We start from the raw sequence: 17,687 nt of genomic DNA, 5'->3' as shown, positions 1-17,687 counted from the left end.
AATTTCATTTTTTGACAGGTGCACAGAAAACTTAAAACTGAAAAAAATATACTGAACTGGAGTGGATTCCAAAGCTTTGGAGTCGACTCTGGATAGCTGGCCTCCTGAAATCGAGGAGTCGATTCTTTTGCAATCGACTCCCAGCCCTACTCCATACACCGTATGCATGGGTTTAGAGGTGATTTATCGTTCCTCCACGATGTAGTCGTAAATGCACCGCTAAGATTGAAAACAGATTGCAGGTTACTTGCACATGTTGGGCCGATATGTTCGGCTAAAGTGGGAAGGCCTAAAAGTGGTGAGATGCCCCTCACGCGCCGATAGGTGCGTGTGAAATCTCGGACGGCTCAGGGGAGGGGCAGAGACAGCAAAACTAACGGCGGGTCTGAACTGTCGCCAAGCCGATCAAAGACAGTGCAAGTCTCCGGTGTGATGGCGGACAGCCCCAGCCTGCTCACGCCCGTCGCCGTGTACTCGCTCTCGGCTTGCGCCGCACAGTTTGCGGCGGGGTACCTGCTGGCGCTGCTATGGGGCAGAAAGTGTTCCACGGTGGACAGATGGGTCCTGGTGTGGCTCTTCTACGATGCGATCGTACACATCACCCTGGTAAAGCGGTTTATTGTTTTGCTACGGTTGATCACATGTTAAGTTACACGTGGCTTGAATCGAAACCAAAATCATAATATTCACTTGATCAGTGTTTTTTGTACATTGCATTTGGTTTTTATTGGCCTACATATCCCAGAATGATGCCGTATTTTTGCGTACGTTGTAGACGCTCAGCATGTTTGCCACGCTTTTTTTTTAGGAAGGCCCGTTCGTCTACATGTCACTAGTTGGCACCGTCGAGACCTCGGACAACCTCATTGCCGAACTGTGCAAGTATTCACTTGTAGTTTATATTTTATCTGTATGTGCAGGCCGTTGGAAGTCATGTAATAACTAGGACAGCAGCTGTGCGGGGACCCCTGCTGGAGACACGCTGTTCTGGTGTTGGGAGAATGTGAACGTTATACAGTCAATTCTGTAAAGGTGCCGTAACTTACGATTTGTATTACAAATACATCTTTTTAAAAACAGGGAAGGAGTATGGCAAGGCAGACCGGCGCTGGCTTCACTCGGACCCAAACATCGTGTCCCTAGAGCTGCTGACGGTGGTGCTGGGTGGCTTGCTAGCCTTGGTGCTCGCCTATGCCATCATCAAAGACAAACACTACAGGTGAACAGAAATGTCACACTTGTATTTTCAGAAATAAAACATAAAATAAGTAGTTAAAATTATTGTGCTTTTGTTGAGGAATGAATCTGTCTGACCATAGCTAGAGGCATTTAATTACTTAAAATATCTACGAGGTAGAATAGTACAGAGCTGGGTGTTACGAGCTAGTACCTTGTTATCTATCTTTCTGTAAATCATTCCTGAAGTCAAGCTGGGAGCTCAAGTGCCAAAAGGACAGTGTTCCTCATTCTGGAGCCAGGATTAAACTTTGACTCTCTCTGTCCCTTCCCTGCTTGCAGGCACTTTGTCCAGATTACCCTGTGTGTGTGCGAGCTGTATGGAGGCTGGATGACATTCTGTCCGGACTGGCTGACCGGTAGCCCCAGCCTTAACACCAGCAACTGGCTTTACTTGTGGATCTACCTCGTGTTCTTCAACGGCGTGTGGGTGGTCGTTCCGGGACTATTACTCTGGCAGTCGTGGATTTGGCTGAAGGAAATGCACAAACCACAGAGAAGTTTGTCTTCGAAGAAAACTGAATAAAATGTCATTTATATGGAAGCAGTCGGTGGATGGAGTGGTGACTCTGCAGTTAGGGATCTGTGTCAGCAACCGAAAGGTTGCTGGTTCAAATCCCATGAATACCCGGAGTGATTCTACTCCGTTGGGCCCTTGAACAAGTCCCTTAACCTGTAATAGCTTCATCCTGGGTATGACGTTAATCTACATCCAGCCCTGCAAGCAGGTCCTCATTCACTCCAGCCACTGGAAAAAAAACCTCACACTGGTCCATTTGGACTAGTGTGGTGCTGAGGTATCAACCGCCGCATGGCTGCACTCAGGTTCTCATCCCTGGGGTGGTTTGTCTTGTGGTGGATGCGGAAATGCACTAATCAGTGCATGTGCCTTACCTTTATGGAAGTCTATGCAGGTGTAGTGAATGTTTCAAGGTGACAAGTGATTTACCACCTTAAACATGTGCCAGACACAGTTGATGTGCAGATAGAAAATGAAGTCGTCTCAATGGTCTAGAAAGCTCGAGACAAAAAGCTGTGATCTTACTAGATAATGATGATTGTCTATAAGGATGAAGGTGCAAGTAAGCAGGAACTTGTGTGTGGAGAAACATGCTTGGGCTTTCATCCAGGACGGTTCTTCCCTTCACACACTTCTACTACAAACCTGTCCAGACACGAGACTGGATTTTCTAAACAGGTCTTTCAATTTCACATTAAAATAACGACTGTAGCCACATTTTAATGGTAGTTCATGGCTTTTTTTATTTTTACTGTCTCATTTTGTTTCAACTGTTATTTTACTACATAGAGTATTGGCTTTGAGAAATGTGCATTACAAATAAAATGTATTATTATTAGTAGTTTCTCCTTCTCTCAAAAAACAGGACCATAAGAGAATAGTGTTGTAACAAATAGCAACGTTAATATCTCTTATCTCGTGACTCTACCTCCGACTTTCCCAGCCGCCTGTCACTCACATGTTGCCAAGTCTTTTCCGTCATATATACTTAAATATATAGTTAAAATGTCATATATACTAGGGTGCAAAAATATGCGTGAAACATGTCTCACCCATTCTCTCTCACTGTGGTGTGTATCCTGACAGTGGGCGGAAGCGCAGTGGATGCAGTGGCAGTGTAGTAGTCCTAAAGCATCAGCATCCAGACTGATGACGACGGGTGAAAACCGATAGGCCCCATGCTAGAGGCACCAATTCGATGTTTTTTTGTCCTTGATCAGCTCGGCGATGGATTGAAAGGCTTGCTGGAGCCCCTTGCCATTCAGGCCGCTGCACGACTGTATCACCCAGTCACGATCTGTGCAGTTGTTCAGGCCCAGGGTGTCGGCCACCTCGCTGAGGTTCATGATGTTGGGGAGGTCACACTTGTTGGCCAGCACTATCAAGGGGATGTTTTTCACACTGTCCTTGGCAAGGACGTGCCTGAGGGCCCTCGCTGCCTCACGAATGCGTCCGCGATCGCTGCTGTCCACCACAAACACCAATGCGCGGCAGTCTTCTAGGTAGTGCTTCCAGTAAAGGCGCATCCTGTCCTGGCCGCCCACATCCCAGAGGGTCAAGATGACGTTCTTTGCCACCTGCTGCATGCCCACATTGAAGCCGACGGTAGGTTGGGTCTTGAGGTCGTCGTTCCAGCGCAGCCTGTAGAAGATTGTGGATTTTCCGGCATGGTCCAGACCCAGCAACACCACGTGGAGCGGCTTCTGATAGCCAGAGCAGGATTGGACGAGCCCCATGGCGCCCAGAAACCACTGACGCTGTCCCGTTTATCCTTTGGAGGAGTGAATGAAAGCGAGCCTGCAGTGACAGCGATGTGTGTATATAGAAAACTGAACAGAATGGATCTCTGTCATGGGTTTGTAGAACCAGCTTTTCCACATTCCTGTAACGCAGCAGTCCGGCAGCGGTATTATGACACACCCACCGAAAGTATAAAAAGCGCTAAACCGCACCTGACAATGTTTTGTGATTTATTCCTTTTAAGATCATTACATTTTTAATCAAATAAAACGTACTTACGAAGGGGGTCGTAAGTAGGGGTGATAAGTGTGAGAAAGGAATGATTCTGGACCCAGGAAAATTTGCGAAGAAAGAGCGGAAAACAGCATAGTGGTATGGGAGGGGGCGCCAGTCGGCTAATGAGCGGCTGCCGGAGCAGAATCCCATACGCTTCTCACCACACATCAAGCTCAAGTGATCTGTTAGCACAGTTGTGGAAATAATCAGTCTAGCCAAATTAATAGCTCCCATCCCCCAGTACACCCCACAATGTGGTTTTTTTTTAAAGGTTTGGTTTTTTAAAGGGATACGATGCGCACATATTCAGATAACGAAATATTACTATTCTATAATTCAGAGCTTTACAACATACAGCACTCACTGATGTTAAAAAGAAAGAAAAAGAATTATTTAAATAATCTTAAAAATAAACATACTGATAAGGACGCAAGACTTTTTTTCTATTTGGATTCTTGCGGGTATTACAATATCGTTAATCAGCAATTCAACCTTATTATTGGTCATAAAAATATATGGAGTCTTACGTCGAGTTACAGCTCATCGAGGCTCGTCCGATCACGTTTACGTCCGAGGTCCATATTATTCGTGACACACACTGACCGAGAAACACCCGAAAGCGGAGGTAGCAGGACATTAGGGGGGTGTTGCTTAGGTGCAAGGGAATGGGCAGCGCTACCGGCCGTATCATATCAGATATGCAGCCCATAGATGGTTCTTTGTCAGTTTGACAGAAAGTATATGTATTTAAGTCCATTTTAAATCATCAGCTTAGAAATGTATCGTATACCTTTACATTATTTAGGGATAATATCAAATTTAAATTTTAACTCGTATATCCGTTTTCGATGCAATATCAGCTAAAAGAACATTATTTTGACACATAGCTCAAAATGCACACTTAGTACCACCAAACACCTTAAAACCTTCCAAGAAACACTGAGACAATGATGGTGGAAAGTGATTTGTGGAACGACTGGCTGTAGTGCGGTGCGGCTTTAATACGGATGCATTACACAAAGCACCGCTGGATTCTAGATATTTAAAAGAAATAAACACAGGGAAAGGGCTTATGTTTTATTCGGTTTCTGTTCGGCCTATTCCGCATTCCAGAGCATTTACTTTTAAGACGAGCACGTATGTCAGTGCAATGTCACAATTACACACCCCACGATAACTTTTTCCCTTCCAAGCTAACAGGTGTCACATTGTTTTCCAGGTGAACGTCATTCGTCGGCTGGACGGTAAAAAGAAGTAAAAAAAAGTAAAAAAGAAAAAAAAGGAGTGCGCACGTCGGGAAGTATTCTATGCCGTATGTGCAATTTTGGCTTATGTCTTTGGAGGGGGGGGTCACACACTCACATACATGTACAGCAAGACATACAGCGTTTAACCCTCATATTCGTGGTCTGAACGCACCAACACTGCAGCCTTCTCTGTCACGCTGCAGTTGCGCATGTGACCGTACCGTGATGCGGAAGCTTTTCTGAGTTTGCTTGCTCAGGTCTGGCCACCCCCGCATCACGTGACCCACTTCCTCCCTCGCGCAGCTCGCGGAGTAACTGCAAAGCACTGAACGGCTGGAATACAGTAGTTTGGGAAAGTGCACCGGAGAGGTGAGCCTTGTTCCTCCGGTAAAGAATTTCCCCGCTGTATTCGGTGTCTTGTAGGAAGGTTGTGTGACGTACCGACTAGGTAAAATGTCTCATTTTCTCTTCCCAGGAATATCTTACCCGTTGAAAATGGAGCGCCGCTGCAGGTCAGTGGATGTGCGCCTGTCGTAGATAAGTGTTTCTGCTGGTTGTCGTCCAGCGATTTTGTTCATTTCTGTAAGCCCAGGCTAGTTACATCGCGTGAAAATCTACTATTGTATTATAATTTTTCACAGGTGAGCTCCGGTCGGGCGCTCGATAAATTCGCCTCAGAGGAAATCGAAATCTTTCCTTCTAACGGTTCTGCATCTACGGTTGTGATGGTCATGGTCACTCGCTGGAATGACAGTCGGTCTTCTGTTTGACTCGTCGAGAAAAGCCCGCCTTTCGTCTCCGAAAATCGATTTGCCCAATAGCTTATCGTTTCCACTCAAATCATATCTAATTTATATTTCGCACGATGTCTGTTTTTAAGGACATTGTTCATTGTTGTGAAGGAGCATGACATTAGCTGTGGTGTTAGCTGTCGACAGGGCTTATAGCTTAAGCAGGCTTTAGCGTGACCCGTCTGACACTACTGAAACGACGGCATTCACATGAGGTGAACTTTATTGACCCCAAGGAGAAATGTTGCTGCAGCAAGTTATGCGAAGTGCAGAACATATAGTGCAAAAGAGCTACATAAAACATCCTAAAGGGGCCACTATGAAATGAATATAAATAATAATGTGTGGAAGAGTTGGAGATCTGCCGGCATGGAGTGAGAAGAGTGAAGCACTTGTGTATTGGATGCTGGCATGTGTAAATGTATGTGCACGCCCATGTCTCGGTGTGATTCCCGCCCCCCCCCCCCCCCCAGCAGCCAGGTGGTATTTCATCATGGGTGTACCTCTGTCTGGTATACTCCTGTGATGAGCTTCCTCTCGTGAGAGCTGTGTTTGTGTCTAGTGACGGCAGCATAAAGAGTGACGAGAGTGCACCCACCGTCCTTGCTTCAAGCTGCGCCACCGCCTTGCCCTGCGTGGTTTCTGTGAGGTCCCCCGGCATGGCAGATGTCAGCAAGTGGCCCCTGTTCACCTTGCTGGGACCTCAGGAGATTGCATCAATCAGCTTAGCCTGTGTCTTTGGTGCCTCTGGCAATGAGGCAATCTACTGCACCCATGACGATGAGGTTGGTGCTGTGATGAGTGGAGATGTCTTGCCCCCGTCCCAGTTGGGGTAACCTTTCAGTGTGTGTGTGTGTGTGTGTGTGTGTGTGTGTGTGTGTGTGTGTGTGTGTGTGTGTGTGTGTGTGTGTGTGCGTGCGCGCGCGCGCGCGCGTGCGTGCTGCCGACGTTGGCTGAAGGCTTGAACTGATTTTCATGTGTAGGGGGATGGGACGCTTTCTGTTCTAGGGATGTTGATGAGATCTTCCCGGTGGCAGCAAATCAGTAAGTCTGGTGCTGCCCCATGCAGGTGTATGCGTTTGGTCTGAACTGCAGCAACTGCCTGGGAACCGGAGACAGCCAGAGCACCATTTTCCCCAAGAAGGTGGAGTGTCTGAGTGGGAAGAAGGTGGTCAGTTTGAGCTACGGCAGTGGACCTCATGTCCTGCTGGCAACTGCAGGTACGGTTGGGTGCCCTCCTTTAAATAAATGGAAGCACCTATGTCTACTGTGATTCAGAGTAGTTAGTGTGCTTCTGGAATCTGGCTTGACTCTGCATTCTTCCCATAGGTGGTGAGCTGTTTGCCTGGGGTCACAATGGCTACAGCCAGCTTGGCAATGGGACTACCAACCAAGGACTGTCACCCATCCTGGTGACCAACAATGTCATAAACAAGAAGGTGACTGAAGTGGCCTGTGGATCTCATCATTCCATGGCTCTCACATCTGACGGGGAGGTAAGGGGTTCACGTGGGTCAATCGAATGTGGGTAGTGGTCCAAATGCTGGCTTGTTTAAGACCTGGGATGCCTTTCCCAATAATGATTGATCTTGGTGAATAATGAACAAGATGAAGAATGACCTTGGTAAAGAATGAATGGGATTTCAGTTTCCTGAAACCATTAATTTACTCCAGATTCAACTAACAAATTTAAATTAGTTATTTGTTTGTACACTGCATCTGCAAGCCAGGTATGCCTGCAGTGGCATGAAAACCAATTTGTCATGCAAGGCATCCCCTCCTGCTGGAAACTGTGTGTAGGTCGCAGGGAGTCTATCTCTGTGATCAAGATACGGGCAGGAGGCGGGGAACAACCATCGCAGGGCACACTCAAACACCATTTACTCACACATGCACCCCTATGGGCAATTTAGTAACTACAATTAGCCTCAGCATGTCTTTGCACTGTGGGGGGGAAACCGGAGTACCCAGAGGAAACACCACGACGACATGGGGAGAACATGCAAGCTCCACACACGTGACCCAGGTAGAGACTCGAACCCTGGTCCCAGAGGGGCGAGACAACAGTGCTAACCACTGCACCACCATGCCACCCCTACCAGCCTGTATTTAGTTGTTTATTACTGAGATGGTCCAATGGGTTCATGTCTGCCGACAAAACAGCATTTGAACCAGTAACTTGGCTTTTTGGATGGTGCTATCAAGTGGCGTGTCTGGTTGAGTTGCACGATTCTCTGGATAATTCGTGTTATCGTTGCTGGTAGTAAGGGGTGATTAACCTTTCGACTTTAAAGAATGTGACTGAAAACATGCCAAGTTTGATAGGTTAACTCATTAAGCACCTGGGTTGCGCAAAATTCAGTGTTTATGAGTTGCTTCCTGTTCCAAAGTATAACCCCAAGTTTTTTTTTTATTATTCTTTATAAATGGAGCCCCAATCAAATTTACCATCCCCTTTGAAAGGCTAAGCTGTCTCTCATGCTTCTGTTGCCCAGATCTGCCCATTCAGCCCCATCTCAGCTAATTCAGTGCCCAGGGAGCAGTGCTTGGGGGCGGTACGTTGCTCAGGGTACCTCAGTGGTGCCTTGCTGGTTGGGGATTCGAACCTGCAATCTTTCAATTACCAGTGCGCTTTCCTAACCCTCAAGCCATCACTGCCCACATTTTTATTTTTTTAAAAAAAGTAATTGTCTACACCGAAAACAAAATGACATTCTGGATAAATTTCAGCCAGGCTTTGCTATGTAGATGACACTCAGCTCTTCCCTGAAGTCAAATGTTTGGCCTACTGGGAGCAGGGAGGGAGCAAATTCATGGACTGTCTCTGGGTCTCCGTGGGCTGGATTGGGACGCACTGGCTTAGAGGGTGTTGTTATGATGCCTTTTATTGTGAGTTTGTTGATGATGCCGTGACATGATTTCCTGAATTGTACGTAATATGGTTTAATGCTGTGCTGAGGTACTGATACTGATTTTTGGTTTTGCTGAAAAGAGCAAGAGTGTTACTAGTCCAGTGTTGGATGGATCCGGAGTACCTGTGCCTGCAGCAGAGAGGTTGTTTACCAAATGAGCTGTGTGTCTTGTCTACCACATAAAGTTTCCACGCATCATAATCCATGCATACAAATAAGGGTATCTTCTAAGCACATGATCTAGATGTGTAGATTGTGCTGGCTGCTATTTCACATCAACTAGCTTTTGCTTGAGTTAGTCAAGTGAGATGCCAGTGGCTATAGCTGGCTTTTAGTGATGGTATAACACTGTTCTACATATGAGCCTCCGTAGATGGTTAAAGAATTTGTGGAGATTGGTGTTTGTCATTTGTTCTGTTTGGCATCCAGGTATTTGCGTGGGGCTACAACAATTGTGGCCAGGTGGGCTCTGGATCGACGGCCAACCAGCCCACGCCGCGCAGGGTGTCCAGCTGCCTGCAGAACAGGGTGGCGACCGGCATCTCCTGTGGCCAGACGTCCTCTATGGCAGTGCTGGACAATGGGGAGGTGAGCTGACGTCTATCTCAAAAGCAGTGTTTTTCTGCTGTGGTTGAGGTGCAGCTGGAAACTCTGCCGACAAGGGAAACTCTGTGATTTGCATGGGCATCCTGCATTTCCGTCAAAGCAGACTGTGCCCTGCTCAGTTATGTTCCATAGTGGGTATAATTGTTTTTGCAGAGGTTCTTGTGAATTCTTTCTCTTGATGATGAGTAGGCTTGTATGCCATAACTACAATGTGGAGTAACGAAGTATGAAGGTGACGTTTTGCAGGTTTCATGACGGGATGTGGGATTAAATGACCGTGTCCCTAATATCTTTCAGGTGTACGGCTGGGGTTATAATGGAAGTGGGCAGCTGGGACTGGGCAACAATGGGAACCAGCTGACTCCGTGCCGTTTGGTAGGCCTGCAGGGCCTCTGTGTGCTGCAGGTGATGGCCGCTTGTTTGTCTTGGTTCGGCTATGTCAAGGGTAGTGAATATCAGGTTGGGGCAGCATGTGGCTCAGCAGGCTAAGCCTCGGTGCCGGTGATCAGAAAGTCACTGGTTCGAGCCCCGTTAAATTTCTGGGTTAGATGTGTGGCCTTGAGTGACCGTCCCGCCTTTTGGCTGAAGGGCATGGTGCTGTCTCACTTTCCCTGGCAGATTGCCTGTGGCTACTCCCACACGCTGGCACTAACGGACCAGGGCTGTCTGTACGCCTGGGGCGCTAACACGTATGGCCAACTGGGCACGGGCAGCAAGAGCAACCATCTGAGTCCAGTGCAGGTGATCGTAGAGAAGAGGTAAGGATGGTTGTCATATGGCAGCTGCCCGCTAAATCTCATTGGCTGAGGTGAACGAGTGGCTGGGCGTCTGAGCCTGATAATGGAGAATGGATTGCAGAGTTGTGTGTGCTATGTCTTGTGTGGTATTGGTGTCAGTCGTAACATGCTGAAGGGGTGCCATCCCGTTCTCCAGCCGGATTGTGGAGATCGCCGCCTGCCACTCGACGCACATGTCTGCAGCGAAGACCCAGGGCGGCCAGGTGTACATGTGGGGGCAGTGCCGCGGTCAGGCAGTGGCGGTACCGCAGCTGACATACCTGAACAGTACAGATGACGTGTTTGCCTGCTTCGCTATGCCTGCTATCATGTGGCGCATGGTGGCTGTGGGTAATGAGGTTTCCTTCCAGTGAAGCGCAGGTGGATGTTGTCGTGGCGTGCGAGTGCAAATGGAAATGCTGTGTGGTGTGTGCAGAGCACGATGATTATCTAACGGTGGCCCAGTGCTTGAAGAAGGAGTTTGACAGCCCGGAGACGTCGGACTTGAAGTTCAGCGTCGAGGGAAAGCACATCTGTGTACATAAAGCAGTACTGAAGATGAGGTGAGTTGGGGGAGACGGGTGACGGGAGAGCGAGTGTCGGTGAGCATCATGATAGCAGCACTGAGAAACGATCTTCCCTCAGGTGTCAGCACTTCCGCTCCATGTTCCAGTCACATTGGGATGAGGACCTCAAGGAGGTCATAGAGGTGGACCAATTCTCATACCCTGTCTACAGAGCTTTCCTCCAGTTCCTCTACACCGATAGTGTCGACTTGCCTCCCGAAGATGCCATTGGTTGGTTTACTTACAAATGACACAAGGCTCACTTATCACTATGATCACTTGACCTTTATATCTACCCTCCTGTGCAGGGTTGTTGGACTTGGCGACCTCATACTGTGAGAACAGACTGAAGCGTCTCTGTCAGCACATCATCAAAAGGGGGATCACGGTTGAAAATGCCTTCTGCCTGCTCTCCGCCGCCGTGCGTTATGATGCCGAGGTGGGTCGTAGCAAAAAATGGAAATCTACCTACCTTGGCGTAGTTGCATTTGGGGAGTTTGTTACGGAACTGAAATGTTGAATCTCAAACACTTCCATCTCTCAAATATAAATCCCGCATATGTATAAAGGTGGTAAAACAAGCTCGTTCAGAATTTCTACTGTTATGTGACAGTCTTAACTACGCCCCCCAAGCCTAGCATACACCAGCTCACTTTCAGCCTCATTTAACCTACACAATCTGTAACATATTCAGAGGTATGCATGCAGTTTCCACAAGTGCACCAGCAGTGGAAAGACCTGTATGTACTGATTTTTACTGTCCTTTTAACTCCTTTAGGTGGAGTGACAGATTTACTGACTTAAGTACCGTTTTGGTTCTTTACTGCTTTAATAAACGTTTACTCTCCCCATGAAAATAGCTCCTCAATTGCTGGCATTGCATTAACAATCAACTTAATCAATGTATTACAGCGGATGTATTGTAAAATTATTTTTATTTAAAAAAAAGTAATTGTATTGTAAATACTACCTTTACAAAATGTAATGGGACCTAAATACAGACACTTCATCTTGTATTTTCAGCAAGAGCTGCGGTTATTCTGTGGCACCTTTAAATAATCTTCACTTCCGAACCAAACCTACTTTCTTCTCCCAGGATCTGGAGGAGTTCTGCTTCAGGTTTTGTGTGAACCACCTGACGGCTGTTACGCAGACAACAGCTTTCTGGCAGATGGATGGGAATCTCCTCAAGGATTTCATCTGTAGAGCTGGCCGCTGCGGGGCCTTCAAAAACTGACTTTGGTGGAGTTCCCAAAGATGTGGCAGAGACTTGGAGGTAGCCCAACTGACAGTAGATGCTTGCATCTGAGTCATGATGATGACTGCACTTAATCAGTGGCCAGTGAAATGACGTACCGCATCCCACAAACTCACTATTTCTATTCCTCTCCATCTGGTAACCCCCCCTCCATACCCTCAGAGCACTGAGCAGAACTTGCTTTGGGAACAAATGCATGCCAGAATAGACTGGCCCTTTGTGGCAGTCCTTGACATTCCTTGGCTTCTGTTGTTGGGATATGGAAAGTGATTGCACTGTCACTAAACTGCACTTCCACTAGTGTGCAAATTTTACAGATTCGACGTTGGTACTTATTTCTTCCACAGCTGCTTAAAGCTGTCTGTTTGGCGTTTGGCAGATTTTGCTAATGTTGGCATACTTCTGATATGACTAGGCCAGATTCTTAACATAGCAGTTTCTTAACCTTAGACTTATGTAAAAGGCTACATTTTTTGTGACTACGCCCTTCTACTTTTGAACACATGAAAATGTGTTGCACTATTGCCATGTGCTCTTGTATACATTCAAGAACCACTGCGATCAATCTTTGCACAAATTTTACTTTTGTGACATTTCAAGTTTTATGGTCTCGTTGGATAAGCATAATGTACTGGCACTGCCTATGGCTGACAATGCCATCTGCAGGGATTCCGTTTCTTCACGAACTGTTTTCAGTTTCCCATTCATATCTGTGGAGGGCAAAGTGATGCATTATGGGGGGGCATGCGATGTCAGCATTTTCCACGGCGGGCTTCCAATACTCACCTTGTTTTATCTGGGCCAGTATGTCAGGTAACATTCCTGAAGCTTTCAGCACTTTGAAAGACAGGATACAATCTGTGGAGGAACACTGATCAAACTGGTTTCCAGTGGAAGCCCAGTGTTAAGCTTCTGTTCTTTTACAGTGTGTCCTGTACAAATAAACCACCCAAATGTATACCCTGCTTTTGATTCATTTGTGAGCTCAACATACAACTGCCAGTTGCTTTGACCTTCCTTAAGGCATGCTAGGGTTGTAACCTCACCTTCCTCACTGGCCTGCTGGGAGACCATTCTCTCTGACAGTTCCTTCATTGATGAGATGAAGGTGGAGAAGACAGACTCGATGCAGCCAGCCTCCAGGCACTTGGCCCAAAATGAAGACTCCACACTTGATACTTGGGTATTGTGGCTGCAGTCTGGAATAAAAGCCATTCATTCACTTTCTATAACTGCTTGTCTTATTCTGGGGTGGGGGACAACCCAAGACGGTACCAAGCCATCAGAGGGTGTGCACACACATACACACGGGCAATTTGGTAACTCCAATTAGGCTCAGCATGTTTTTGGATTATGGGGGGAAACTGGAGTATCCAGAAGAGGCCGGGAATAAACCATGAGGAACCTTGAATACATGATATTCCCAAGTATAAACTTAAGTGGGTCTGGGTTAAAGAATTCAGCTGAGGTGCCTGAGTACCTGGAATGGGTGGAAATAGAGACTGGACCTGTGCGATCTTCAATGGCAAAAGGCTCTCTGAGCACTGGTCCTGAGCAAAGAGATGTGAATTAATCACTTCAATACCTCTCAGTAAGACACTTCCTGCAATACCGGCATTTAGAGCTCAGTACTCACAGAATCCGAGTCATTGGACCTTCCATTTGAGGTCACCTGATTTCCTGTTGAATGAAGAAAGAACAAGGATGAGCTTTGCATAGAGTCCTCCTCAAACTTGGGAGAAGCTCTCATGGTCAAGTTACCTGATGTGCTTGGTCGCGGTTCATCGGCATCAGCATTCATGTCCAACTGAGTGCAATCCAAGTCATCATCGCTGTTCATACGGAACACAGCTGATAAATTATACCTCAAGCCTGACCACCATCTGGCCACAGTTTCATCATTCTGCACAGATGAACGTGGACATCCATACCTGTTATTGTCTGCCTCAGAAGTTACCTATGGAAAATGTTTATAGAGTATAGCATCATATTCAACCATCTGAGTATTATTTCTCTACAAAATACACCTTTAATGGCTTTTTAAAAAGATATTTAAACCGTCAAATTCTTGTTTCTCACATTATGTCCAGGGTTCGCGCCGTCTTCAGAATCTGTATCCACTGGTCCTTGCTCAGAGGTAAACTCTTCCCTTCCATCTGCAGTGAAGGTCCCAGATTTCCATTCGACACATCTGCCCTCGTCAATCCATGTACCTTACACCCCCCCCCCCCCACAACAGCTACATAATGGCTGTTCTGTGTTGTCTCTCACCAAACTTATGTAGGGGAGGTGAAGAAATAAATTTTGACACCAGAATCTGTGCAATCTGGCTATTTGACACTATGAGGGAAAACGTCGATCAGAACCGCAAACACAGACGAACCTGAATCGGAGTCCAACTGAGCACTTCTTCTCTTGGTGTAGCTGCAACACATTTAGCGGGCTGGGGTAAAGTGCTCCATCGACAGGCCAACACAAAAGCCCTATTTAAATTGGAGATCGATATCTGTGTCGCCTTACCTCTTTGGAGTGCTAATTTTTGTCCGCTGAATCAGGAGAGAATGAGGGGGGGGGGGGGGCAACGTCATTTTAAACTACAATTTCTGGAAAATATTTCACATCTGTCAAAACACTAGCAAAACACGATAATATTTACTATACTAATCTGGTGATTTACCATGATGAAACTGCACCGCTTTTACCTGCCGGATTAGACTAAATGCTGTTTTTCAGGCAGTAACATCTTGCTTACACACCTTTGAAGGAATTTCCTCCATGCCGTCTTCAATTTGATGAATATTTGTTGATATTTCGGCATCGGAAGTACCTGTTGAAGCACATTGTATGACAGAACCATCATCAAATTCTTTGAACACGAGTTTTCGGTCAAGAATGGCCTTCCCTTACGGTCCTGATTTCGGCACTTAAGTCATCTCGGTATCTGGCTTGACAATAAGTTATCTTTTGGAATCCATATAAACATTTTTTCTTAAAAAACTTCGCCCAAAACTAGGCTTCTATTTCCAATTAAAGAAACGTTTTCCCTTTATTGCTAGAAAAAGACCAGTACACCTTCCTATCAGTATTAGATTAAGGTGATGTAATATACATGCATGCACCGTCATCTTATTTGAAGAAACTAGATGTTATATATCATGGAGCATTGAGGTTTATAACTGGTGCAATAGCAGGAACACATCATTGTAAGGTATATGCGATGGTGGAGTGGACATCATTACATCTTAGAAGGAAAATGCATTGCCTGGTTCTTATTGCAAAGGCTTTAATTAATGGGCAAATTACCTCAGTACACATGTAGTTTGCTGACATTTCACAGTAATACATACAGAACCCGCTCATCAGTTAAGCTTCTCCTTCAACCTCCCACCACACGCACAGAACTGAGCAAATCCAGCTTTTGTTCTTATGCACCACAAGAGTGGAATATATTACAAAGTATAGTGAATTTAAACTCCTTGCCTTCTCCTACTGTGTTTAAAAATCTCAAACTCTGAGCTTAAAGATCAGTGTCATTGTTTCATATAAATTTTATTCTATGTATTTTTGGAGAGTTTTGAGTATTTGTATGTGTTTTAGTTTGTGTTCATATTAATCATCTCTGTGTGTATGTATATGAAACATTGGTCTTATGTTTCTTATTGGCTGCCATCTTGGCCAGGACTTCCTGGAGGAAGAGATACGGGATCTCGGTGGAACATTCCTGGTAAAATAAGGTATAAATAAATAAATCTGCATCTCGCCTCTCAGTGTGTTGTTTTTAAAATTTGATGCAATTTCTTTGTTTCCATTTTTCCAGCCACCTAGCAGACGCTTTAAAATCTGTTCGCTCCATCTCTTTAGCTGATCACTAAACGTTCCCTCCAGACTTTCCTAAACAACCTCTGTAGAACATCTCCGCATCCTCTGCTTTACCCGCTCGCTTTCACTTTCGGTCAGGGTATTAATTATTTCTCTGTATTCATCCCCGATCTCGTCTTTGGTTGTTTTTTTTTTTTTTTAATCCTGGAAATTAGTCTATCTAGTACGAAACCCTCTTTATCGTCTATTATTTCATGACATTAATGCGCTCTGGTAGTATGTATTGCTGCTTTTCTTAAACATTTTATTGGTTTGCTTACGAGGTCAGCATGCAAAGCAAAAAAAGTTTTATATTGTGATCGGGACCGGGTTTATCCGAATTGTGCAGATTTCATTAGTGAGCTTAACAGGAGCATATTGCCATAGCGGCCTTTTCATTTGAACAGGAACTAGCTGTGCAATAAAGCGGAGTTTGCGCTGCAGTAATTCTACACTTCATCATAAGTTTTAAAACTATGTAAATCCCACATCCGGGTTAGATGCACATGGGGCGGGATGTGCCGCTTCGATGCGACAACGAGACCAAGTGACAGTTCAGCAGACACAGTGGTTTACAACATTTAAACAGGCTTATACCACAAGTAGAATTATATCCAATGGCGTTTCCCATTAGACACGACTTACCCGGGTCTGATGACCGTTGGTGTGCTCTGCAGTATATCCTAATAACATATAAAAACCAGTTAGGAGTCAGTACGAATGCCTTTTTTTCTTCTCGAAAAGCCCCCCCCCCCCCGTTTACCTAAAATCGCCATTCGAAATGTTTTCAATTGTCTGAGCTTCGTCTTCCAAGGCGCAGAGGAAATGGTAGGATTTCTTACATTTCCGCAATTCGCACCCAATGGTCGCTCCGCTTTTCTTACATTTGTGACATTTCTAACAAAAAGACAAGAAACGTAAAAAAAAGTCTAATAAAAGGTGGTAGTTGTTTTCTTGTGATTTATGCATGCTAACCAATTCTAAGCCACTCTGAACAAAAGCGACAGCTTCACAGTACCAGTTTTCGGCCTCTCTTTATTTCTTTGATTATATCTTGCTCATCGATGCCGAGATCGTCGACATCAGGCGTGTTCTTGCTGTAAATACCCGACGAGTACAGCTTTGGGGAAAGAAATGCAAATAATAAAACCACAGAAACGAACAAATAAATAAAATTATAAGTACAAAAATGCATCGATCATGTATACGCGGGTTGTGTTAACCCACACCACGTATCTTACCAGACAGTTCTCATGTGCCACCGCTGTATTTTTCTTTATCAGAGGCCCGGTTTTCCGGTTCTCCTGGGACAAATTACAAAAGTCGCAGACCGGTTGTCGCCGCTCCATCTCGAAGCGCTAGGGCCAGCAATATGCAAAAGAGAGCCGCGTTTCCAGTCGTGGTTTCAATTTTTTTCCCTCCAATTCGTCTCCCTAGTTTCGTTTCGATCGTTTTTCGTCACATGAACACGTGACGAGATTCTCTTAATTATGTGCACGGAAATCCGCTTATACATATTTGCCTTATACCAGGCGGATTCAGGTGCATATCAATAATCAGATATTAGAAAGGACGACGAATATTGACAAATAGTCCCCAGATATTTACATAACCGATAAGAAAAAAAATCAACCCCGGCTTTGTAGGATTAAAATCTTGCTGGAATAACCGCACAGACCAGCATGATTTCTATGCTAGTTTACCTGTTGGAGCATCTTAACTGTGCTGGTTTAACTGCGCATAAAGCTGGTTCACGAACAATATTGTATTAATGATGAGGGTCCACCAGCACATGCATTATATTGGTCATGCTGGTAATCATGTTGTTTCCTTTGATAATTGATAAATTTGCTTTTTTTCAAAAAAATAAAATCATTATTAACAGCATAATAATTTTAATG

General features: G+C 45.4%; 4 protein-coding genes across 7 annotated transcripts; 2 read left to right on the top strand and 2 right to left on the bottom strand.

Moving 5' to 3' along the window:
• The first annotated feature begins 317 nt into the window (after positions 1-317).
• Positions 318-1,780, top strand: ebpl (EBP like). The gene is made up of 4 exons (XM_048999252.1): positions 318-606; positions 809-878; positions 1,081-1,219; positions 1,519-1,780. Exons 1-4 carry the CDS (start codon positions 433-435, stop codon positions 1,760-1,762), a joined length of 627 nt encoding a protein of 208 aa, XP_048855209.1. The 5' UTR covers positions 318-432; the 3' UTR covers positions 1,763-1,780.
• A 693-nt stretch (positions 1,781-2,473) lies between these two features.
• On the bottom strand, positions 2,474-4,410 carry arl11 (ADP-ribosylation factor-like 11). Of its 4 annotated transcripts, XM_048999254.1 has the most exons (3): positions 4,300-4,377; positions 3,776-3,954; positions 2,474-3,638 (listed from the first exon to the last, which is right to left on the bottom strand). In XM_048999254.1, the coding sequence occupies exon 3, from the start codon at positions 3,490-3,492 to the stop codon at positions 2,938-2,940; it is 555 nt and encodes a 184-aa protein (XP_048855211.1). In that variant the 5' UTR covers positions 3,493-3,638; positions 3,776-3,954; positions 4,300-4,377; the 3' UTR covers positions 2,474-2,937. The 4 variants fall into 4 exon arrangements, with proteins under 4 accessions (XP_048855211.1, XP_048855213.1, XP_048855214.1 ...); XM_048999256.1 differs by lacking the exon at positions 3,776-3,954 and having other exon boundaries at positions 2,474-3,553; positions 4,300-4,410; XM_048999257.1 differs by lacking the exon at positions 3,776-3,954 and having other exon boundaries at positions 2,474-3,585; positions 4,300-4,397.
• Positions 4,411-5,254: 844 nt separating this feature from the next.
• On the top strand, positions 5,255-12,886 carry LOC125722942 (RCC1 and BTB domain-containing protein 1-like). The gene is made up of 13 exons (XM_048999240.1): positions 5,255-5,388; positions 5,495-5,531; positions 6,373-6,595; positions 6,880-7,030; positions 7,140-7,306; positions 9,152-9,310; positions 9,626-9,733; positions 9,947-10,086; positions 10,262-10,455; positions 10,541-10,667; positions 10,750-10,901; positions 10,979-11,109; positions 11,767-12,886. The coding sequence occupies exons 2-13, from the start codon at positions 5,515-5,517 to the stop codon at positions 11,905-11,907; spliced, it is 1,710 nt and encodes a 569-aa protein (XP_048855197.1). The 5' UTR covers positions 5,255-5,388; positions 5,495-5,514; the 3' UTR covers positions 11,908-12,886.
• Positions 11,589-17,304, bottom strand: phf11 (PHD finger protein 11). The gene is made up of 15 exons (XM_048999244.1): positions 17,028-17,304; positions 16,805-16,906; positions 16,550-16,683; positions 16,432-16,469; positions 14,685-14,755; positions 14,449-14,474; positions 14,312-14,352; positions 14,008-14,084; positions 13,860-13,885; positions 13,690-13,760; positions 13,565-13,608; positions 13,409-13,478; positions 12,975-13,127; positions 12,715-12,786; positions 11,589-12,638 (listed from the first exon to the last, which is right to left on the bottom strand). The coding sequence occupies exons 1-15, from the start codon at positions 17,133-17,135 to the stop codon at positions 12,508-12,510; spliced, it is 1,164 nt and encodes a 387-aa protein (XP_048855201.1). The 5' UTR covers positions 17,136-17,304; the 3' UTR covers positions 11,589-12,507.
• Positions 17,305-17,687: the final 383 nt, after the last annotated feature.

The sequence above is a fragment of the Brienomyrus brachyistius genome, unplaced genomic scaffold (assembly GCF_023856365.1).
Source record: "Brienomyrus brachyistius isolate T26 unplaced genomic scaffold, BBRACH_0.4 scaffold44, whole genome shotgun sequence".
Taxonomy (NCBI): domain Eukaryota; kingdom Metazoa; phylum Chordata; class Actinopteri; order Osteoglossiformes; family Mormyridae; genus Brienomyrus; species Brienomyrus brachyistius.
Note: the sequence above shows the minus strand (reverse complement) of the source record. Positions and strands in the feature narration are given on the sequence as shown.

Excerpts from the sequence above, each read along its gene's own strand:
- ebpl (XM_048999252.1), top strand. The coding sequence starts at position 433 with ATGGCGGACAGCCCCAGCCTGCTCACGCCCGTCGCCGTGTACTCGCTC. Across the intron at positions 607-808 it reads CGATCGTACACATCACCCTG|GAAGGCCCGTTCGTCTACAT; the intron begins GTAAAGCGGTTT and ends CTTTTTTTTTAG. Across the intron at positions 879-1,080 it reads CAACCTCATTGCCGAACTGT|GGAAGGAGTATGGCAAGGCA; the intron begins GCAAGTATTCAC and ends TTTTAAAAACAG.
- LOC125722942 (XM_048999240.1), top strand. Across the intron at positions 7,307-9,151 it reads CTCTCACATCTGACGGGGAG|GTATTTGCGTGGGGCTACAA; the intron begins GTAAGGGGTTCA and ends TTTGGCATCCAG. Across the intron at positions 10,668-10,749 it reads AAAGCAGTACTGAAGATGAG|GTGTCAGCACTTCCGCTCCA; the intron begins GTGAGTTGGGGG and ends ATCTTCCCTCAG.
- phf11 (XM_048999244.1), bottom strand. The coding sequence starts at position 17,135 with ATGGAGCGGCGACAACCGGTCTGCGACTTTTGTAATTTGTCCCAGGAG. Across the intron at positions 14,756-16,431 it reads CCAACGGTCATCAGACCCGG|GTACTTCCGATGCCGAAATA; the intron begins GTAAGTCGTGTC and ends GTGCTTCAACAG. Across the intron at positions 13,609-13,689 it reads ACCGCGACCAAGCACATCAG|GAAATCAGGTGACCTCAAAT; the intron begins GTAACTTGACCA and ends TTCATTCAACAG.
- arl11 (XM_048999256.1), bottom strand. The coding sequence starts at position 3,492 with ATGGGGCTCGTCCAATCCTGCTCTGGCTATCAGAAGCCGCTCCACGTG.